The sequence below is a fragment of the Coregonus clupeaformis genome, unplaced genomic scaffold (assembly GCF_020615455.1).
Source record: "Coregonus clupeaformis isolate EN_2021a unplaced genomic scaffold, ASM2061545v1 scaf0264, whole genome shotgun sequence".
Taxonomy (NCBI): Eukaryota; Metazoa; Chordata; class Actinopteri; order Salmoniformes; family Salmonidae; genus Coregonus; species Coregonus clupeaformis.
In genome coordinates, this window is record NW_025533719.1 from 358,981 (window position 1) to 382,714 (window position 23,734).

The 23,734-nt window shown below is 49.0% G+C and overlaps 1 protein-coding gene across 1 annotated transcript in view; it reads right to left on the bottom strand.

Moving 5' to 3' along the window:
* Positions 1 to 23,734, bottom strand: part of LOC121578753 (IQ motif and SEC7 domain-containing protein 1-like) — a 165,502-nt gene that overhangs the window by 120,599 nt on the left and 21,169 nt on the right. Inside the window, exons 2-5 of the mRNA XM_041893145.2 lie at positions 20,187 to 20,844; positions 19,442 to 20,120; positions 9,133 to 9,294; positions 8,052 to 8,174 (exon numbers count right to left, since the gene is read on the bottom strand). Of these exons, the coding sequence (XP_041749079.2) occupies positions 8,052 to 8,174; positions 9,133 to 9,294; positions 19,442 to 20,120; positions 20,187 to 20,838 (1,616 nt within the window). The 5' untranslated portion in view covers positions 20,839 to 20,844. The remainder of the gene's footprint in view (positions 1 to 8,051; positions 8,175 to 9,132; positions 9,295 to 19,441; positions 20,121 to 20,186; positions 20,845 to 23,734) is intronic.

Consider the following 23,734-nt stretch of genomic DNA (forward strand, 5'->3'; position numbering starts at 1 on the left):
ATTACCTATTACAAAGTAAAATGCAGTGCTATCTGGCCCTAATTCGACAGTACACCGTGGCAAACTATTTGACCATGGTTACTGATCAAACATTAGAAAAACCTTGACAAAGTACAGGCTCAGTGAGCACAGCCTTGCCCTTGAGAAGGGTAGACACAGGAAAACCTGGCTCCCTGTAGAGGAAAGGCTGTGCCACCACTGCACCACAGCAGAACCTGAGACAGAGCTGCATTTCCTGACTAAATGTAAAAAATATAAAACTATTATAGAGTCATTTCCCCAAATGTGAAACCCTTATTCAAGGTTTCAAAGACCTCTCTGATGAGGATAGGCTCCCCGTCCTGTTGGGGGAGGACTCAGGCTACCCGTCCTGTTGGGGGAGGACTCAGGCTACCCGTCCTGTTGGGGGAGGACGCAGGCTCCCTGTCCTGTTGGGGGAGGACTCAGGCTCCCCGTCCTGTTGGGGGAGGACTCAGGCTACCCGTCCTGTTGGGGGAGGACTCAGGCTACCCGTCCTGTTGGGGGAGGACTCAGGCTACCCGTCCTGTTGGGGGAGGACTCAGGCTACCCGTCCTGTTGGGGGAGGACTCAGGCTCCCCGTCCTGTTGGGGAGGACGCAGGCTACCTGTCCTGTTGGGGGGAGGACTCAGGCTACCCGTCCTGTTGGGGGGAGGACTCAGGCTACCCGTCCTGTTGGGGGAGGACTCAGGCTACCCGTCCTGTTGGGGGAGGACTCAGGCTCCCCGTCCTGTTGGGGGAGGACTCAGGCTACCCGTCCTGTTGGGGGAGGACTCAGGCTACCCGTCCTGTTGGGGGAGGACTCAGGCTACCCGTCCTGTTGGGGGAGGACTCAGAGAGCTGTGGGTTGGCAGCGCACTACATTGCTGCCTGCCATAAGATGAGGGACAGTGTCTGACAGACCAACCAACCTGCACATGTCCTCTATATTGTTATTGTTCAATGGTTATTTTGACCCTTGGTTATTGTTGTTACCGTTGTCCCGTTGACAAGTGGAATTATGTTAATATTGTAAATATCCAAAGTAAGCTTTAGCAATATATACATTGTTACGTCATGCAAATAAAGCAAATTGAATTGAATTGACAGAAAGAGAGAGAGAGACAGAAAGAGAGAGAGAGAGACAAACAGAGAAAGAGACAAAGAGAGACAGAGAGAGAGACAGAATGAGAGAGCGACAGAAAGAGAGAGACAGAGAGAGAGAGTGGTGTGGTATCATTGTGGTACTTGTGTGGTAGTGGTAGTGATAGTGGTGTGGTAGTGGTAGTGGTGTGGTGTGGTATAGGTGTGGTAATGGTGTGGTATAGGTGTGGTAGTGGTGTGGTATAGGTGTGGTAGTGGTGTGGTAGTGGTGTGGTGTGGTAGTGGTGTGGTAGTGGTGTGGTGTAGTGGTGGTGTGGTAGTGTTGTGGTAGTGGTGTGGTGTGGTGTGGTAGTGGTGTGGTAGTGGTGTGGTGTGGTAGTGGTGTGGTAGTAGTGTGGTAGTGGTGTGGTAGTGGTGTGGTAGTGGTGTGGTAGTGGTAGTATTGTGGTAGTGGTAGTGGTGTGGTAGTGGTAGTGGTAGTGGTGTGGTAGTGGTAGTGGTAGTGGTAGTGGTAGTGGTGTGGTGGTGGTGGTGTGGTAGTGGTGTGGTAGTGGTGTGGTTGTGGTGTGGTGTGGTAGTGTTGTGGTAGTGGTGTGGTGTGGTAGTGGTGTGGTGTGGTAGTGGTGTGGTAGTGGTGTGGTAGTGGTAGTATTGTGGTGTGGTAGTGGTGTGGTAGTGGTGTGGTAGTGGTATTGGTGTGGTAGTGGTGTGGTAGTGGTGTGGTATAGGTGTGGTAGTGGTGTGGTAGTGGTAGTGGTGTGGTAGTGGTGTGGTAGTGGTAGTGGTGTGGTAGTGGTGTGGTAGTGGTGTGGTATAGGTGTGGTAGTGGTGTGGTAGTGGTGTGGTAGTGGTGTGGTAGTGGTAGTGGTGTGGTAGTGGTAGTATTGTGGTGTGGTAGTGGTGTGGTAGTGGTAGTAGTGTGGTAGTGGTGTGGTATAGGTGTGGTAGTGGTGTGGTAGTGGTGTGGTATAGGTGTGGTAGTGGTGTGGTAGTGGTGTGGTATAGGTGTGGTAGTGGTGTGGTAGTGGTGTGGTAGTGGTAGTGGTAGTGGTATTGGTGTGGTTGTGGTAGTGGTGTGGTAGTGGTGTGGTAGTGGTGTGGTAGTGGTAGTGGTGTGGTTGTGGTAGTGGTGTGGTAGTGGTGTGGTAGTGGTAGTGGTGTGGTAGAGGTGTGGTAGTGGTGTGGTAGTGGTAGTGGTGTGGTAGTGGTAGTATTGTGGTGTGGTAGTGGTGTGGTAGTATTGTGGTAGTTTTGTGGTAGTGGTGTGATGTAATAGTGGTGTGGTAGTGGTAGTGGTGTGGTAGTGGTAGTGGTGTGGTAGAGGTGTGGTAGAGGTGTGGTAGTGGTGTGGTAGTGGTAGTATTGTGGTAGTGGTAGTGGTGTGGTTGTGGTAGTGGTGTGGTATAGGTGTGGTAGTGGTAGTGGTGTGGTAGTGGTAGTGGTGTGGTAGTGGTAGTGGTGTGGTGGTGGTGTGGTGGTGGTGTGGTAGTGGTGTGGTAGTGTTGTGGTTGTGGTGTGGTGTGGTAGTGTTGTGGTAGTGGTGTGGTGTGGTAGCTGTGTCACTAGAGATCCTGGTTCGAATCCAGGCTCTGTCATAGCCGGCCGCGACCGGGAGACCCATGGGGCGGCGCACAATTGGCCCAGCGTTGTCCAGGGTAGGGGAGGGAATGGCCGGCAGGGATGTAGCTCAGTTGGTAGAGCATGGCGTTTGCAACGCCAGGGTTGTGGGTTCGATTCCCACGGGGGGTATAAAAAATAATGTAAGTCGCTCTGGATAAGAGTGTCTGCTAAATAACTAAAATGTAAATGTAAAATGTAGTGGTGTGGTGTGGTAGTGGTGTGGTAGTGGTGTGGTAGTGGTAGTGGTGTGGTAGTGGTGTGGTAGTATTGTGGTAGTGGTAGTGGTGTGGTAGTGGTAGTATTGTGGTGTGGTAGTGGTGTGGTGTAGTGGTGGTGTGGTAGTGTTGTGGTAGTGGTGTGGTGTGGTGTGGTAGTGGTGTGGTAGTGGTGTGGTGTGGTAGTGGTGTGGTAGTAGTGTGGTAGTGGTGTGGTAGTGGTGTGGTAGTGGTGTGGTAGTGGTAGTATTGTGGTAGTGGTAGTGGTGTGGTAGTGGTAGTGGTGTGGTAGTGGTAGTGGTAGTGGTAGTGGTAGTGGTGTGGTGGTGGTGTGGTAGTGGTGTGGTAGTGGTGTGGTAGTGGTGTGGTTGTGGTGTGGTGTGGTAGTGGTGTGGTAGTGGTGTGGTGTGGTAGTGGTGTGGTGTGGTAGTGGTGTGGTAGTGGTGTGGTAGTGGTAGTATTGTGGTGTGGTAGTGGTGTGGTAGTGGTGTGGTAGTGGTAGTGGTGTGGTAGTGGTGTGGTAGTGGTGTGGTATAGGTGTGGTAGTGGTGTGGTAGTGGTAGTGGTGTGGTAGTGGTGTGGTAGTGGTAGTGGTGTGGTAGTGGTGTGGTATAGGTGTGGTAGTGGTGTGGTAGTGGTGTGGTAGTGGTGTGGTATAGGTGTGGTAGTGGTGTGGTAGTGGTAGTGGTGTGGTAGTGGTGTGGTAGTGGTAGTGGTGTGGTAGTGGTGTGGTAGTGGTGTGGTATAGGTGTGGTAGTGGTGTGGTAGTGGTGTGGTATAGGTGTGGTAGTGGTGTGGTAGTGGTGTGGTATAGGTGTGGTAGTGGTGTGGTAGTGGTGTGGTAGTGGTAGTGGTAGTGGTGTGGTTGTGGTAGTGGTGTGGTAGTGGTGTGGTAGTGGTGTGGTAGTGGTAGTGGTAGTGGTGTGGTTGTGGTAGTGGTGTGGTAGTGGTGTGGTAGTGGTAGTGGTGTGGTAGAGGTGTGGTAGTGGTGTGGTAGTGGTAGTGGTGTGGTAGTGGTAGTATTGTGGTGTGGTAGTGGTGTGGTAGTATTGTGGTAGTTTTGTGGTAGTGGTGTGATGTAATAGTGGTGTGGTAGTGGTAGTGGTGTGGTAGTGGCAGTGGTGTGGTAGAGGTGTGGTAGAGGTGTGGTAGTGGTGTGGTAGTGGTAGTATTGTGGTAGTGGTAGTGGTGTGGTTGTGGTAGTGGTGTGGTATAGGTGTGGTAGTGGTAGTGGTGTGGTAGTGGTAGTGGTGTGGTGGTGGTGTGGTGGTGGTGTGGTAGTGGTGTGGTAGTGTTGTGGTTGTGGTGTGGTGTGGTAGTGTTGTGGTAGTGGTGTGGTGTGGTAGCTGTGTCACTAGAGATCCTGGTTCGAATCCAGGCTCTGTCATAGCCGGCCGCGACCGGGAGACCCATGGGGCGGCGCACAATTGGCCCAGCGTTGTCCAGGGTAGGGGAGGGAATGGCCGGCAGGGATGTAGCTCAGTTGGTAGAGCATGGCGTTTGCAACGCCAGGGTTGTGGGTTCGATTCCCACGGGGGGTATAAAAAATAATGTAAGTCGCTCTGGATAAGAGTGTCTGCTAAATAACTAAAATGTAAATGTAAAATGTAGTGGTGTGGTGTGGTAGTGGTGTGGTAGTGGTGTGGTAGTGGTGTGGTAGTGGTAGTGGTGTGGTAGTGGTGTGGTAGTATTGTGGTAGTGGTAGTGGTGTGGTAGTGGTAGTATTGTGGTGTGGTAGTGGTGTGGTAGTATTGTGGTAGTGTTGTGGTAGTGGTGTGGTGTGGTATAGGTGTGGTAGTGGTGTGGTAGTGGTGTGGTAGTGGTGTGGTAGTGGTGTGGTAGTGGTAGTGGTAGTGGTAGTGGTGTGGAAGTGGTGTGGTAGTGGTAGTGGTGTGGTAGTGGTAGTGGTGTGGTAGTGGTAGTGGTAGAGGTAGTGGTGTGGTAGTGGTAGTGGTAGTGGTGTGGTAGTGGTAGTGGTAGTGGTAGTGGTGTGGTAGTGGTGTGGTGTAGTAGTGGTAGTGGTGTGGTAGTGGTGTGGTAGTGGTGTGGTAGTGGTGTGGTAGTGGTGTGGTAGTGGTGTGGTAGTGGTAGTGGTGTGGTAGTGGTAGTGGTGTGGTAGTGGTGTGGTAGTGGTGTGGTAGTGGTAGTGGTAGTGGTGTGGTAGTGGTAGTGGTGTGGTAGTGGTGTGGTAGTGGTGTGGTAGTGGTAGTGGTAGTGGTGTGGTAGTGGTGTGGTGTAGTTGTGGTAGTGGTGTGGTAGTGGTGTGGTAGTGGTGTGGTAGTGGTAGTGGTGTGGTAGTGGTGTGGTAGTGGTGTGGTAGTGGTAGTGGTAGTGGTGTGGTGTAGTAGTGGTAGTGGTGTGGTAGTGGTGTGGTAGTGGTGTTGTAGTGGTGTGGTAGTGGTGTGGTAGTGGTGTGGTAGTGGTAGTGGTAGTGGTAGTGGTGTGGTAGTGGTGTGGTGGTGGTGTGGTAGTGGTAATGGTAGTGGTGTGGTAGTGGTGTGGTAGTGGTGTTGTAGTGGTAGTGGTAGTGGTGTGGTAGTGGTAGTGGTGTGGTAGTGGTGTGGTGGTGGTAGTGGTAGTGGTAGTGGTAGTGGTGTGGTGTGGTAGTGGTGTGGTAGTGGTAGTGGTGTGGTAGTGGTGTGGTAGTGGTAGTGGTGTGGTAGTGGTGTGGTAGTGGTGTGGTGTAGTAGTGGTAGTGGTGTGGTAGTGGTAGTGGTAGTGGTGTGGTAGTGGTGTGGTAGTGGTGTGGTAGTGGTGTGGTAGTGGTAGTGGTGTGGTAGTGGTGTGGTAGTGGTGTGGTGTGGTAGTGGTAGTGGTGTGGTAGTGGTGTGGTAGTGGTAGTGGTGTGGTAGTGGTGTGGTGTGGTAGTGGTGTGGTAGTGGTAGTGGTGTGGTAGTGGTGTGGTAGTGGTGTGGTGTAGTAGTGGTAGTGGTGTGGTAGTGGTGTGGTGGTGTGGTGAGTGGTAGTGGTAGTGGTAGTGGTAGTGGTAGTGGTAGTGGTGTGGTAGTGGTAGTGGTAGTGGTGTGGTAGTGGTGTGGGAGTGGTGTGGTGTGGTAGTGGTAGTGGTAGTGGTGTGGTAGTGGTGTGGTAGTGGTAGTGGTGTGGTAGTGGTAGTGGTGTGGTAGTGGTAGTGGTAGTGGTAGTGGTGTAGTAGTGGTAGTGGTGTGGTAGTGGTGTGGTAGTGGTGTGGTAGTGGTAGTGGTGTGGTAGTGGTGTGGTAGTGGTGTGGTAGTGGTGTGGTAGTGGTAGTGGTGTGGTAGTGGTGTGGTAGTGGTGTGGTAGTGGTGTGGTAGTGGTAGTGGTGTGGTAGTGGTAGTGGTAGTGGTAGTGGTAGTGGTGTGGTAGTGGTGTGGTAGTGGTGTGGTAGTGGTAGTGGTGTGGTAGTGGTAGTGGTGTGGTAGTGGTAGTGGTGTGGTAGTGGTGTGGTAGTGGTAGTTGTGTGGTAGTGGTAGTGGTGTGGTAGTGGTAGTGGTAGTGGTAGTGGTGTGGTAGTGGTGTGGTAGTGGTGTGGTGGTGGTGTGGTAGTGGTGTGGTAGTGGTGTGGTTGTGGTGTGGTAGTGGTAGTGGTAGTGGTGTGGTAGTGGTGTGGGAGTGGTGTGGTGTGGTAGTGGTAGTGGTAGTGGTGTGGTAGTGGTGTGGTAGTGGTAGTGGTGTGGTAGTGGTAGTGGTGTGGTAGTGGTAGTGGTAGTGGTAGTGGTGTAGTAGTGGTAGTGGTGTGGTAGTGGTGTGGTAGTGGTGTGGTAGTGGTAGTGGTGTGGTAGTGGTGTGGTAGTGGTGTGGTAGTGGTGTGGTGAGTGGTAGTGGTGTGGTAGTGGTGTGGTAGTGGTGTGGTAGTGGTGTGGTAGTGGTGAGTGGTGTGGTAGTGGTGAGTGGTGAGTGGTAGTGGTAGTGGTGTGGTAGTGGTGTGGTAGTGGTGTGGTAGTGGTAGTGGTGTGGTAGTGGTAGTGGTGTGGTAGTGGTAGTGGTGTGGTAGTGGTGTGGTAGTGGTAGTTGTGTGGTAGTGGTAGTGGTGTGGTAGTGGTAGTGGTAGTGGTAGTGGTGTGGTAGTGGTGTGGTGTGGTAGTGGTGTGGTGTGGTAGTGGTGTGGTAGTGGTGTGGTAGTGGTAGTGGTGTGGTAGTGGTAGTATTGTGGTGTGGTAGTGGTAGTGGTGTGGTAGTATTGTGGTAGTGTTGTGGTAGTGGTGTGGTAGTGGTGTGATGTAATAGTGGTGTGGTAGTGGTGTGGTAGTGGCAGTGGTGTGGTAGTGGTAGTGGTGTGGTAGTGGTGTGGTAGTGGTAGTGGTGTGGTAGTGGTGTGGTAGTGGTAGTGGTGTGGTAGTGGTGTGGTAGTGGTGAGGTGTGGTAGTGGTGTGGTAGTGGTGTGGTGTAGTTGTGGTAGTGGTGTGGTAGTGGTGTGGTAGTGGTAGTGGTAGTGGTAGTGGTAGTGGTAGTGGTAGTGGTGTGGTAGTGGTGAGGTGTGGTAGAGGTGTGGTGTGGTAGTGGTGTGGTAGTGGTGTGATAGTGGTAGTGGTGTGGTAGTGGTGTGGTAGTGGTGTGGTAGTGGTAGTGGTGTGGTAGTGGTGTGGTAGTGGTGAGGTGTGGTAGAGGTGTGTTAGTGGTAGTGGTGTGGTAGTGGTGTGGTAGTGGTGTGATAGTGGTAGTGGTGTGGTAGTGGTGTGGTAGTGGTAGTGGTGTGGTAGTGGTGTGGTAGTGGTGAGGTGTGGTAGAGGTGTGTTAGTGGTAGTGGTGTGGTAGTGGTGTGGTAGTGGTGTGGTAGTAGTGTGGTAGTGGTGTGGTAGTGGTGTGGTAGTAGTGTGGTAGTGGTGTGGTAGGGATAGTGGTGTGGTAGTGGTAGTGGTGTGGTAGTGGTGTGGTAGGGATAGTGGTGTGGTAGTGGTAGTGGTGTGGTAGTGGTGTGGTAGTAGTGTGGTAGTGGTGTGGTAGGGATAGTGGTGTGGTAGTGGTAGTGGTGTGGTAGTGGTGTGGTAGTGGTGTGGTGTGGTTGTATTGTGGTAGTGGTGTGGTAGTGGTGTGGTGTGGTTGTATTGTGGTAGTGGTGTGGTGTGATGTGGTAGTGGTGTGGTAGTGATGTGGTAGGGATAGTGGTGTGGTAATACATCTCAGGGTTAGGGTTACCTGTAAGCTTCTATGAGTCTTTCCACCTTTTGGGCCTCTCCCTGGACTCTGATTTGAGCTTGGAACTTCCTGAGAGCCTCGTCTAGTTCCATGGCCGAGAAATCCATGTCATCCACCACACAACTGGAGAAGAGAACATTGGTATGAACATAGAGATATACAGAACATAATATATATTCAACTGGAGAAGAGAACATTGGTATGAACATAGAGACACATGTACTACTGATTGTAAGACTGTCTGAGCTCTGGGATTCTCAGATTTAGCTGTGTGGGTACCGTACAGTATAGGGCAAGACAAAATATTTAAGTGCCTTTGAACGGGGCATGGTAGTAGGTGCCAGGCACACCGGTTTTTGTCAAGAACTGCAACGCTGCTGTTGTTTTCACACTCAACAGTTTCTCGTGTGTATCAAGAATGGTCCACCACCCAAAGGACATCCAGCCAACTTGACACAACTGTGGGAAGCATTGGAGTCAACACGGGCCAGCATCCCTGTGGAATGCTTTCAACACCTTGTAGAGTCCATGCCCTGACGAATTGAGGCTGTTCTCAGGGCAAAAGAAGGTGCAACTCAATATTAGGAAGGTGTTACTAATGTTTTGTACACTCAGTGTATATTCAAACTGCTGCCTCAGATACTGTTGTCATAGTAGATATTCTCTGGTAGACTGACTTATTATCAAGTGCTGAAGCAACAGAAAACAACACATTTAAAGGAATCATTATAATTGATGAGTGTCAAGAAATAACCCCAACCACCCAAACTACAACAGTATCATGCATATTGCATTATAGACTGATGAAGATTCATCATTTATATGTGTGGTCTTCAGAGACTACTGTAAATATGAAAATGACCAGCTGTTTCTGTGAACAGATGAGGAGCTGAATGGAGAATTAGAAGACAGAAGCTGAGGGAGTTAGATCAATCTAAAGGGAAGCATCAACATGGTGTTTACGATGAAGGATTTGTTGGAAAAGGTATGTTGGTTTGCTGCTGTGAGTTTTCTAGATCTTGCTGAGACAGGCTATTTAGCTGATCTTGCTGATACAGAGACAGACAGACAGCTGACTCACTCCAGGACATCTCTGTTGAATTTTTTCTGCCTGTTCCCCAGGAACTCTCCAATCATTTGCCTGCTCAGGCCCTTCCTCTTGAGCAGGAAGTGAGCCACGCCCACTGGAGTGTCTGGGACAAACCCTCGATCAATCAGGTACTGACACCCCTTCTCTGGCTTCCTGTAGGGGGGACGAGGGGGGAGAGAGAGAGAAATAGAGATTAAGGGGAGGAGAGAGGGAGGAAGAGAGAGAGCGTTATCCTAATCCGTGAATTTTCTGAGTCTGAATATGTGTCAGAGAAGAGGCATGATTTGGGGTGAGGGTGGGCTGCTGGGGATTGGATGAGGGTGGGATGCTGGGGATTGGATGAGGGTGGGCTGCTGGGGATTGGGTGAGGGTGGGATGCTGGGGATTAGGTGAGGGTGGGATGCTGGGGATTGGGTGAGGGTGGGATGCTGGGGATTAGGTGAGGGTGGGATGCTGGGGATTGGGTGAGGGTGGGCTGCTGGGGGATTGGGTGAGGTGGGATGCTGGGGATTGGGTGAGGGTGGGATGCTGGGGATTAGGTGAGGGTGGGATGCTGGGGATTGGATGAGGGTGGGATGCTGCGGATTGGGTGAGGGTGGGATGCTGGGGATTAGGGTGAGGGTGGGATGCTGGGGATTGGGTGAGGGTGGGATGCTGGGGATTAGGTGAGGGGTGGGATGCTGGGGATTGGGTGAGGGTGGGATGCTGGGGATTGGGTGAGGGTGGGATGCTGGGGATTGGGTGAGGGTGAGGATGCTGGGGATTGGGTGAGGGTGGGATGCTGGGGTTTGGGTGAGGGTGGGATGCTGGGGATTGGGTGAGGGTGGGATGCTGGGGATTGGGTGAGGGTGGGATGCTGGGGATTGGGTGAGGGTGGGATGCTGGGGATTAGGTGAGGGTGGGATGCTGGGGATTAGGTGAGGGTGGGATGCTGGGGATTGGGTGAGGGTGGGATGCTGAGGGATTGGGTGAGGGTGGGATGCTGGGGATTAGGTGAGGGTGGGATGCTGGGGATTGGGTGAGGGTGGGATGCTGGGGATTAGGTGAGGGTGGGATGCTGGGGATTGGGTGAGGGTGGGATGCTGGGGATTGGGTGAGGGTGGGATGCTGGGGGATTAGGTGAGGGTGGGATGCTGGGGATTAGGTGAGGGTGGGATGCTGGGGATTGGGTGAGGTGGGGTGCTGGGGATTGGGTGAGGGTGGGATGCTGGGGATTGGGTGAGGGTGGGATGCTGGGGATTAGGTGAGGGTGGGATGCTGGGGATTGGGTGAGGGTGGGATGCTGGGGATTAGGTGAGGGTGGGATGCTGGGGATTGGGTGAGGGTGGGATGCTGGGGATTGGGTGAGGGTGTAGGGGGTGGTATGGGTCGGCCTGGCTCCTACTGGTCTACAGGGGGCTTCCTGAGATTAAAAGGAATGGCTCCTACTGGTCTACAGGGGGCTTCCTGAGATTAAAAGGAACGGCTCCTACTGGTCTACAGGGGGCTTCCTGAGATTAAAAGGAACGGCTCCTACTGGTCTACAGGGGGCTTCCTGAGATTAAAAGGAACGGCTCCTACTGGTCTACAGGGGGCTTCCTGAGATTAAAAGGAACGGCTCCTACTGGTCTACAGGGGGCTTCCTGAGATTAAAGGAACGGCTCCTACTGGTCTACAGGGGGCTTCCTGATATTAAAGGAACGGCTCCTACTGGTTTACAGGGGCTTCCTGAGATTAAAAGGAACGGCTCCTACTGGTCTACAGGGGGCTTCCTGAGATTAAAAGGAACGGCTCCTACTGGTCTACAGGGGGCTTCCTGATATTAAAAGGAACGGCTCCTACTGGTCTACAGGGGGCTTCCTGATATTAAAAGGAACGGCTCCTACTGGTCTACAGGGGGCTTCCTGATATTAAAAGGAACGGCTCCTACTGGTCTATAGGGGGCTTCCTGAGATTAAAAGGAACGGCTCCTACTGGTCTATAGGGGGCTTCCTGAGATTAAAAGGAACGGCTCCTACTGGTCTACAGGGGGCTTCCTGATATTAAAAGGAACGGCTCCTACTGGTCTACAGGGGGCTTCCTGATATTAAAAGGAACGGCTCCTACTGGTTTACAGGGGGCTTCCTGATATTAAAAGGAACGGCTCCTACTGGTCTACAGGGGGCTTCCTGATATTAAAAGGAACGGCTCCTACTGGTCTACAGGGGGCTTCCTGATATTAAAAGGAACGGCTCCTACTGGTCTACAGGGGGCTTCCTGAGATTAAAAGGAACGGCTCCTACTGGTCTACAGGGGGCTTCCTGAGATTAAAAGGAACGGCTCCTACTGGTCTACAGGGGGCTTCCTGAGATTAAAAGGAACGGCTCCTACTGGTCTACAGGGGGCTTCCTGATATTAAAAGGAACGGCTCCTACTGGTCTACAGGGGGCTTCCTGATATTAAAAGGAACGGCTCCTACTGGTCTACAGGGGGCTTCCTGATATTAAAGGAACGGCTCCTACTGGTCTACAGGGGGCTTCCTGATATTAAAAGGAACGGCTCCTACTGGTCTACAGGGGGCTTCCTGATATTAAAAGGAACGGCTCCTACTGGTCTACAGGGGGCTTCCTGAGATTAAAAGGAACGGCTCCTACTGGTCTACGAGGGGCTTCCTGAGATTAAAAGGAACGGCTCCTACTGGTCTATAGGGGGCTTCCTGATATTAAAAGGAACGGCTCCTACTGGTCTACAGGGGGCTTCCTGAGATTAAAAGGAACGGCTCCTACTGGTCTACAGGGGGCTTCCTGAGATTAAAAGGAATGGCTCCTACTGGTCTACAGGGGGCTTCCTGAGATTAAAAGGAACGGCTCCTACTGGTCTATAGGGGGCTTCCTGAGATTAAAAGGAACGGCTCCTACTGGTCTACAGGGGGCTTCCTGAGATTAAAAGGAACGGCTCCTACTGGTCTACAGGGGGCTTCCTGATATTAAAAGGAACGGCTCCTACTGGTCTACAGGGGGCTTCCTGATATTAAAAGGAACGGCTCCTACTGGTCTACAGGGGGCTTCCTGATATTAAAAGGAACGGCTCCTACTGGTCTACAGGGGGCTTCCTGATATTAAAAGGAACGGCTCCTACTGGTCTACAGGGGGCTTCCTGATATTAAAAGGAACGGCTCCTACTGGTCTACAGGGGGCTTCCTGAGATTAAAAGGAACGGCTCCTACTGGTCTACAGGGGGCTTCCTGAGATTAAAAGGAACGGCTCCTACTGGTCTATAGGGGGCTTCCTGATATTAAAAGGAACGGCTCCTACTGGTCTACAGGGGGCTTCCTGAGATTAAAAGGAACGGCTCCTACTGGTCTACAGGGGGCTTCCTGAGATTAAAAGGAACGGCTCCTACTGGTCTACAGGGGGCTTCCTGAGATTAAAAGGAACGGCTCCTACTGGTCTATAGGGGGCTTCCTGAGATTAAAAGGAACGGCTCCTACTGGTCTACAGGGGCTTCCTGAGATTAAAAGGAACGGCTCCTACTGGTCTACAGGGGGCTTCCTGAGATTAAAGGAACGGCTCCTACTGGTCTACAGGGGGCTTCCTGATATTAAAAGGAACGGCTCCTACTGGTCTACAGGGGGCTTCCTGATATTAAAAGGAACGGCTCCTACTGTTCTACAGGGGGCTTCCTGATATTAAAAGGAACGTCTCCTACTGGTCTATAGGGGGCTTCCTGAGATTAAAAGGAATGGCTCCTACTGGTCTATAGGGGGCTTCCTGAGATTAAAAGGAACGGCTCCTACTGGTCTACAGGGGGCTTCCTGAGATTAAAAGGAACGGCTCCTACTGGTCTACAGGGGGCTTCCTGAGATTAAAAGGAACGGCTCCTACTGGTCTATAGGGGGCTTCCTGAGATTAAAAGGAACGGATCCTACTGGTCTACAGGGGGCTTCCTGAGATTAAAAGGAACGGCTCCTACTGGTCTATAGGGGCTTCCTGAGATTAAAAGGAACGGCTCCTACTGGTCTACAGGGGGCTTCCTGAGAGGAGGTAGAAGAGAGGTGGCTGGGGAGCACTGCTGATTAAAAGGAACGTAATGGTCCACAAAGAAAATCAAAGCAGATCAACAATCATCAAAGATAAACACAATCACACAGATACAGTTGATCATGCTATTTTATTGAATAAGTTGTCCTCGATAGACCTGAGATCTGACGCCTGCTCATAGTTTCATGATTATCTTAGTGACAGAACTCAGGCCATCGTGATTGATGGGGTTAAGTCAGAATTTCTTAAAGTACATGAAGGTGTACCACAGGGGTTGATTTTGGGACCTGTTTTGTTCACTATTTATATAAATGCTATTGGTCAATCTGTTAAAAATTGTAAATTTCATCTATATGCAGATTATACTATTATGTAAGCAATTGCCCTGACTGCTGACCTGGCTGTGACAAGGCTACAGTCCCATTTTGAAGCTGTTCAGGAAGCCCTTAATGATTTAAAACTGGTACTTAATATGGGCAAAACTAAATACACGTTGTTTTCAAGTTCTCGTAAGATTCTCAGATCACATCTTCACTCATCAGATGGTTCTATAATCAAACAAGTCCCTGCATACAAATACAATGGTATTTAGACTGACAATGATTTACAGTGCCTTCAGAAAATTTTTCCACATTTTGTTACGTTACAACCTTATTCTAAAATTGATTCAAATTTTAAAACATCCTCAGCAATCTACACACAATACCCCATAATGAGAAAGTGAAAAAAGGTTTGCAAATGTATTAAAAATAGAAAACAGAAATACAGTATTTACATACTGGAAGTATTAAGCCCCTTTGCTATGAGACTCGAACTTGAGCTCAGGTGAATCCTGTTTCCATTCATCATCCTTGAGATGTTTCTACAACTTGATTGGAGTACACCTGTCGTAAGTTCAATTGATTAGACATGATTTGGAAAGGCACACACCTGTCTATGTAAGGTCACACAGTTGACAGTGCATGTCAGAGCAAAAACCAAGCCATGAGGTCGAAGGAATTGTCCGTAGAGCTCCGAGACAGGATTGTCTCGAGGCACAGATCTAGGGAAGGGTACCAAACATTTCTGCAGCATTGAAGGTCCCCAAAAACACAGTGGCCTCCATCATTCTTAAATGGAAGATGTTTGGATCCACCAATACTCATCCTAGAGCTGGCCGGCCAGCCAAACTGAGCAATCTGGGGAGAAGGGCCATGGTCAGGGAGGTGACCAAGAACCCGATGGTCACTCTAACAGAGCTCTAGAGTTCCTCTGTGGAGATGGGAGAACCTTCCAGAAGGACCATCTCTGCAGCACTCCACCAATCAGGCCTTTATGGTAGAGTGGCCAGATGGAAGCACTCCTCAGTAAAAGGCACATGACAGCCCGCTTGGAGTTTCCCAAAAGGCACCTAAAGACTCTCAGACTATGAGAAAGAAGAATCTCTGGTCTGATGAAACCAAGATTGGACTCTTTGGCCTGAATGCCAAGCGTCACGTCTGGAGGAAACCTGGCACCATCCCTATGGTGAAGCATGGTGGTGGCAGCATCATGCTGTGGGGATATTTTTCAGCGGCAGGGACTGGGAGACTAGTCAGGATTGAGGGAAAGATGAACGGAGCAAAGTACATAGAGATCCTTGATGAAAACCTGCTCCAGAGCGCTCAGGACCTCAGACTGGGGTGAAGGTTCACCTTCTAACAGGACAACGACACAAAGCACACAGCCAAGACAATGCAGGAGTGGCTTCAGGACAAGTCTCTGAATGTCCTTGAGTGGCCCAGCCAGAGCCCAAACTTCAAATCAAATCAAATTTTATTGGCCACATGCGCCAAATACAACAGGTGCAGACATTACAGTGAAATGCTTACTTACAGCCCTTAACCAACAGTGCATTTATTTTTAATAAAAAAAAGTAAAATAAAACAACAACAAAAAAAGTGTTGAGAAAAAAAGAGCAGAAGTAAAATAAAATAACAGTAGGGAGGCTATATATACAGGGGGGTACCGGTGCAGAGTCAATGTGCGGGGGCACCGGCTAGTAGAGGTAGTTGAAGTAATATGTACATGTGGGTAGAGTTAAAGTGACTATGCATAAATAATTAACAGAGTAGCAGCAGCGTAAAAAGATGGGGTGGGGGGCAGTGCAAATAGTCCGGGTAGCCATGATTAGCTGTTCGGGAGTCTTATGGCTTGGGGGTAGAAGCTGTTGAGAAGTCTTTTGGACCTAGACTTGGCACTCCGTTACCGCTTGCCGTGCGGTAGCAGACAGAACAGTCTATGACTAGGGTGGCTGGAGTCTTTGACAATTTTGAGGGCCTTCCTCTGACACCGCCTGGTATAGAGGTTCTGGATGGCAGGAAGCTTGGCCCCAGTGATGTACTGGGCCGTACGCACTACCCTCTGTAGTGCCTTGCGGTCGGAGGCCAAGCAGTTGCCATTGCAGGCGGTGATGCAACCAGTCAGAATGCTCTCGATGGTGCAGCTGTATAATTTTTTGAGGATCTGAGGACCCATGCCGAATCGTTTCAGTCTCCTGAGGGGGAATAGGCTTTGTCGTGCCCTCTTCACGACTGTCTTGGTGTGTTTGGACCATGATAGTTCATTGGTGATGTGGACACCAAGGAACTTGAAGCTCTCAACCTGTTCCACTACAGCCCCGTCGATGAGAATGGGGGCGTGCTCAGTCCTCTTTTTTTTCCTGTAGTCCACAATCATCTCCTTTGTCTTGGTCACGTTGAGGGAGAGATTGTTATCCTGGCACCACACGGCCAGGTCTCTGACATCCTCCCTATAGGCTGTCTCATCGTTGTTGGTGATCAGGCCTACCACTGTTGTGTCGTCTGCAAACTTGATGATGGTGTTGGAGTCGTGCCTGGCTATGCAGTCATGGGTGAACAGGGAGTACAGGAGGGGACTGAGCACGCACCCCTGAGGGGCTCCTGTGTTGAGGATCAGTGTGGCAGATGTGTTGTTACCTACCCTTACCACCTGGGGGCGGCCCGTCAGGAAGTCCAGGATCCAGTTGCAGAGGGAGGTGTTTAGTCCCAGGATCCTTAGCTTAGTGATGAGCTTTGAGGGCACTATGGTGTTGAATGCTGAGCTGTAGTCAATGAATTGCATTCTCACGTAGGTGTTCCTCTTGTCCAGGTGGGAAAGGGCAGTGTGGAGTGCAATAGAGATTGCATCATCTGTGGATCTGTTGGGGCGGTAGGCAAATTGGAGTGGGTCTAGGGTTTCTGGGATAATGGTGTTGATGTGAGCCATGACCAGCCTTTCAAAGCACTTCATACATACAGACGTCAGTGCTACGGGTCAGTAGTCATTTAGGCAGGTTATCTTAGTGTCCTTGGGCACAGGGACTATGGTGGTCTGCTTGAAACATGTTGGTATTACAGACTCAGTCAGTGACATGTTGAAAATGTCAGTGAAGACACTTGCCAGTTGGTCAGCACATGCTCGGAGTACACGTCCTGGTAATCCGTCTGGCCCTGCGGCCTTGTGAATGTTGACCTGCTTAAAAGTCTTACTCACATCGGCTACGGAGAGCGTGATCACATAGTCATCCGGAACAGCTGGTGCTCTCATGCATGCTTCAGTGTTGTTTGCCTCGAAGCGAGCATAGAAGTGGTTTAGCTCGTCTGGAAGTCTTGTGTCACTGGGCAGCTTGCGGCTGTGCTTCCCTTTGTAGTCTGTAATAGTTTTCAAGCCCTGCCACATCCGACGAGCGTCAGAGCCGGTGTAGTACGATTCAATCTTAGTCCTGTATTGACTCTTTGCCTGTTTGATGGTTCGTCGGAGGGCATAGCGGGATTTCTTATAAGCGTCCGGGTTAGAGTCCCGCTCCTTGAAAGCGGCAGCTCTACCCTTTAGCTCAGTGAGGATGTTTCAGGTAATCCATGGCTTCTGGTTGGGGTATGTACGTACGGTCACTGTGGGGACGACATCATCGATGCACTTATTGATGAAGCCAGTGACTGATGTGGTGTACTCCTCAATGCTATCTGAAGAATCCCAGAACATGTTCCAGTCTGTGCTAGCAAAACAGTCCTGTAGCTTAGCATCTGCGTCATCTGACCACTTTTTTATTAACCGAGTCACTGGTGCTTCCTGCTTCAGTTGTTGCTTATAAGCAGGAATCAGGAGGATAGAGTTATGGTCAGATTTGCCAAATGGAGGGCGAGGGAGAGGTTTGTATGCATCTCTATGTATGGAGTAAAGGTGGTCTAGAGTTTTTTTTCCTCTGGTTGCACATTTAACATGCTGGTAGAAATTAGGTAGAACGGATTTAAGTTTCCCTGCATTAAAGTCCCCGGCCACTAGGAGCGCTGCCTCTGGATGAGCGTTTTCCTGTTGACTTATGGCCTTATACAGCTCATTCAGTGCAATCTTAATGCCAGCATTGGTTTGTGGTGGTAAATAGACAGCTATGAAAAATATAGATGAAAACTCTCTTGGTAAATAGTGTGGTCTACAGCATATCATAAGATACTCTACCTCAGGCGAGAAAAACCTAGAGACTTCCTTAGTATTTGATTTTGTGCACCAGCTGTTGTTTACAAATATACACAGACCGCCACCCCTTGTCTTACCGGAGTCAGCCGTTCTATCCTGCCGATGTAGCGTATAGCCTGCTAGCTGTATGTTATCCATGTCGTCGTTCAGCCACGACTCTGTGAAACATAAGATATTACCGTTTTTAATGTCCCGTTGATAGGATAACCGTAATCTTAGGTCATCCAATTTATTTTCCAATGATTGAAGATTGGCTAATAGGATTGATGGGAGCGGCAGTTTACTCGCTCGCCGTCGGATCCTTACAAGGCACCCCGACCTACGTCCACGATATCTCCGTCTCTTCCTCATGCGAATTACGGGGATTTGGGCCTTGTCGGGTGTCTGTAGGATATCCTTCGTGGCCGCCTCATTGAAGAAAAATTATTCGTCCAATACGAGGTGAGTAATCGCTGTCCTGATATCCAGAAGCTCTTTTTGGTTATAAGAGACGATGGCAGAAACATTATGTACAAAATAAATTACAAATAACGCGGAAAAACACACATAATAGTACAATTGGTTAGAGGGCTGTAAAACGGCAGCCATCTTCTCCGGCGCCATTTAAATTCTCTCTGAACCCAATCAAACATCTTTGGAGAGACCTGAAAATAGCTGTGCAGCAACGCTCCCCATCCAACCTGACAAAGCATGAGAGGATCTGCAGAGAAGAATGGGAGAAACTCCTCAAATACAGGTGTGCCAAGCTTGTAGCGTCATACCCAAGAAGACTCAAGGCTGTAATCGCTGACAAAGGTTCTTCAACAAAGTACTGAGTAAAGGGTCTGAATACTTATGTCAATGTGTATTTCAGTTGTTTATTTTGTATAAATTAGCAAACATTTCTAAAAATCTGTTTTAGAATAAGGCTGTAACGTTACAAAATATGGAAAAAGTCAAGGGGTCTGAATAGTTTCCTAAGGCACTGTAACGTTTAAAAGCATACGAATGAGCTTGTTAAGAAGTTAAGATTTAAAGTTGCCTTTTTTTATAGAAACAGATCTTGCCTCTCTCTAGTCAGCAGGAAGCAGATTGTGCAGTCAGCCTTTCTACCTGTTGGTGATTATGGTGATACTATTTATCAAAGTGCAGCTGCCACTACTCTTAAAGCCTTGGGTGTCGTTTATCACAGCGCCCTTCGTTTTATCACAGGAGACAGTTTTATGACGCATTCTTTACCAAAAGGTTGGCTGGTCCTCTTTAAAGTCATGTAGATCACATCATTACGCTCTTTTTGTTTACAAAGCCCTGCTCCATAAGCTTCCGACTTACCTAACATCACTGTTAAGATTTAAAATGAGAAGTTACCCGTTCACCGGGTTGGTTAACTTTGGAGACTCCTTTGGTGTCGGTATTGGTGTTGGTAAATCGGCCTTTAATTTCCTTGCACCCTATGTTTGGAATAATCTCCAAAAGACGTTTCGATTGGATGCTGATTATAACCACTGATCTCTGATTACAACCACTGATCACAACCACTGATCTCTGATTACAACCACTGATCTCTGATTACAACCACTGACTTCTGATTACAACCACTGCTCTCTGATTACAACCACTGATCTCCGATTACAACCACTGATCTCTGATTACAACCACTGATCTCCGATTACAACCACTGATCTCTGATTACAACCACTGATCTCCGATTCCAACCACTGATCTCTGATTACAACCACTGATTATCATCAGACTGCTTCAAAAGTACTAGGTAATATAACTCAGACTTAGTGTGTGTGTGTGTGTGTGTGCCTCTGTCCTGAACCTACTTGTTAAACAGGTTGAGTCCAATGCGATAGTGTCTCTTCCTGATGATGTCATTACTGAAGGCCGGTGAGTCCCAGCTGTTGCGTGTCTCTTTGTGATAGGTATGTTTACTGAGGGTCTGTTCTCTCAGGCTGTCTCTACTGGAGGACTCAGAGCTGCAGTTAATAGTGTCATTACTGTTAGACGTAGAGTTGATACTGTCATTGTCCCCATCTGAAAAGTCTGACTCTGACTTGCTCTGCCGGTTAGCCATCCCGTTGATCGCCAGGTGGGCCTCTAGCGGGCGTGGCCGACGGCGGGGGGTGTCCTCATCCCAGGAGGGTCCCTGGGGGGGCAGGCCGTGGGGGTGAGATGGGTGGTGAGACAAGGTGGGGGGGTGAGAGGAGGGGTGAGGAGGGGGATGTTTGGGGCTGGCTGTCTGACTACTGGGCTGGCGATCGTAGGCGTTCTGTCTCTTCAGAGAGGAGCGGTCGCAACGGTCACTGAGCTCCACGGAGCTGTCGCTGGGTGGCTCGATGGTCAACAGCGGGAGGTGGTCGACCCTCAGCCTCTGCTCCTGCTGCTCCAGGGAGGGGGTGCTGCGGCAGGAGGTGTCTGACCCCTGACCTTTATCATCCTTATGGACCAGAGACCAGGAGAGAGAACGCAAACGCAGCTCCGACTCTGTGGAGGAGGGCCGGTCTACTAAGGGGAGGGGGGAGTCGGGACGCTCTAGGGACTGAGAAAGTGGGAGAGGAGAGTAGGGACGGTCCAGGGACTGAGACAGAGGAAGAGGAAGGGACAGCTCTTCCTCATCAATGTAGAGAATCACATCGCTGTATGATGCTGTCATCTCATCCAGTTTGCGGCGTTCCGCACTGCTGTGTGAGGAGGGTTTGACCTGGTAGGAGAACAGCTCTCTGTCTCTGTCTTTGTCCAAGTCGGGGTGTCCTTTCCCCCCTTGCCCCATCTCTCCTGCCTCCCCCTCCTCCCTGTGAAGACTCCTACTGTTCAGAGCATCGTCTATAGACTCGGCCAGAGACTTGACCTGACGGGAGAACGCGTCCTCCAGCTCCGTTATGGCGTCGGTGAAGTCAGAGTTCTGGGCTACCACAGGTGACTTCATACTATCTGGGACCACACCCCCCAGGTCAGCGCTGCATTCTGATTGGATCAGGCCCCCCAGGTGTTTGGTTCTGCTGTCGGTGAGGGAGGAGGACTGGTGAACCTTCTCAGGGCCTTCCAAGGAGAACTGCATCCTCATGCTGGACAGGACGATACGTCGGGACATGTGGTTCTCGGACATGGAACTGCGGAGACGTTTAAAGTTCTTGTTCATCTGATACTGGCGGAAGGCTGTCTGGATGGTGCAGGTCGCATTACGCGTTATGAAACTGCCTCCATACTTACGCTCCAGCATCTCCACCTGGCGGAGAGAGAGAGAGAGAGACGGTAATCAATCTGTCAGTCAGTCAATCAATCAACCAACCAATCAATCAATCGACAGCATGAGAGGCTTTGTTATCCCTTTACATGTTCATTTACATTACCAACCATTTCAAATGAATAAGTATGTGGCATACACTGAGTATACCAAACCTTAGGAACACCTTCCTATTATTGAGTTGCACCCCCCCTTTTGCCCTGAGTACAGCCTCAATTCGTCAGGGCACGGACTCTACAAGGTGTTGAAAGCGTTCCACAGGGATGCTGGCCCATGTTGACTCTAATGCTTCCCACAGTTGTGTCAGGTTGGCTGGATGTCCTTTGGGTGGTGGAACATTCTTGATATCATTCCTGGCACCTACTACCATACCCTGTTCAAAGGCACTTAAATATTTTGTCTTGCCCATTCCCCTCTGAATGGCACACATACACAATCCATGTCTCAAGGCTTAAAATACTATGTCTCCTCCCCTTCATTTAGACTGATTTCAGTGGATTTAACAGGTGACATCAATAAGGGATCATAGCTTTCACCTGGATTCACTTGGTCAGTCTACGTCATGGAAAGAGCAGGTGTTCTTAATGTTTTGTACACTCAGTGTGCATGCCCACACATTTAGGGAAATAACATCCAAACAAACCCAGATACAAATGAACAAACACATAGAGAATAGATCTATAGTTCTGTAACACAATAACACAGTAACATAATAACACAGTAACATAATAACACAGTAACATAGTAACACAGTAACATAATAACACAGTAACATAGTAACACAGTAACATAATAACACAGTAACATAGTAACACAGTAACATAATAACACAGTAACATAATAACACAGTAACATAATAACACAGTAACATAATAACACAGTAACATAATAACACAGTAACATAATAACACAGTTATAGTAACATAATAACACAGTAACATAATAACACAGTAACATAATAACACAGTAACATAGTAACACAGTAACATAATAACAGAGTAACACGGTAACACGGTAACACGGTAACACAGTAACACGGTAACACGGTAACACGGTAACACGGTAACACTGTAATATAGTAACACAGTAACACTGTAACACGGTAACACGGTAACATTGTAATACTGTAACACGGTAACACGGTAACACAGTAACACGGTAACACTGTAACACGGTAACACTGTAACACGGTAACACGGTAACACGGTAACACGGTAACACGGTAACACGGTAACACTGTAACACGGTAACACAGTAACACGGTAACACTGTAACACTGTAACATGGTAACATGGTAACACGGTAACACGGTAACACAGTAACACTGTAACACGGTAACACGGTAACACGGTAACACGGTAACACGGTAACACTGTAACACGGTAACACGGTAACACTGTAACATAGTAACACAGTAACACAGTAACACGGTAACACGGTAACACTGTAACACAGTAACACTGTAACACAGTAACACGGTAACACGGTAATATAGTAACACGGTAACACGGTAACACAGTAACACTGTAACACGGTAACACAGTAACACTGTAATATAGTAACACGGTAACACGGAAACACGGGAACACAGTAACACTGTAACACTGTAATATAGTAACACGGTAACACGGTAACACGGTAACACTGTAACACTGTAATATAGTAACACGGTAACACGGTAACACAGTAACACTGTAACACTGTAACACGGTAACACGGTAACACGGTAACACTGTAACACGGTAACACTGTAACACGGTAACACGGTAATACGGTAACACTGTAATATAGTAACACAGTAACACTGTAACACGGTAACATGGTAACACTGTAACACTGTAACACTGTAACACGGTAACACGGTAACACTGTAATATAGTAACACAGTAAAACTGTAACACGGTAACACGGTAACACTGTAACACTGTAACACGGTAACACAGTAACACAGTAACACTGTAACACTGTAACACTGTAACATGGTACCACGGTAACACGGTAACACTGTAACACTGTAACACAGTAACACAGTAACACTGTAACACAGTAACACAGTAACACTGTAACACTGTAACACGGTAACACGGTAACACTGTAACACTGTAACATAGTAACACAGTAACACTGTAATATAGTAACACGGTAACACAATAACACGGTAACACGGTAACCCGGTAACACGGTAACACAGTAACACTGTAACACGGTAACACTGTAACACGGTAACACGGTAACACAGTAACACAGTAACACTGTAACACTGTAACACTGTAACAAGGTAACACGGTAACACTGTAACACTGTAACACAGTAACACTGTAACACGGTAACACGGTAACACAGTAACACTGTAACACTGTAACACGGTAACACGGTAACACAGTAACACTGTAACACTGTAACATAGTAACACAGTAACACTGTAATATAGTAACACTGTAACACTGTAACACGGTAACACGGTAACACTGTAACACAGTAACACAGTAACACTGTAACACAGTAACACTGTAAAACTGTAACACGGTAACACAGTAACACTGTAACACTGTAACATAGTAACACAGTAACACTGTAATATAGTAACACGGTAACACAATAACACTGTAACACGGTAACACGGTAACACGGTAACACAGTAACACAGTAACACTGTAACACTGTAACACGGTAACACGGTAACACTGTAACACGGTAACACAGTAACACGGTAACACGGTAACACGGTAACACAGTAACGCTGTAACGCGGTAACACTGTAACACGTAACACGGTAACACGGTAACACGGTAACACGGTAACACTGTAACACGGTAACACGGTAACACAGTAACACAGTAACAATGTAATATAGTAACACTGTAACACAGTA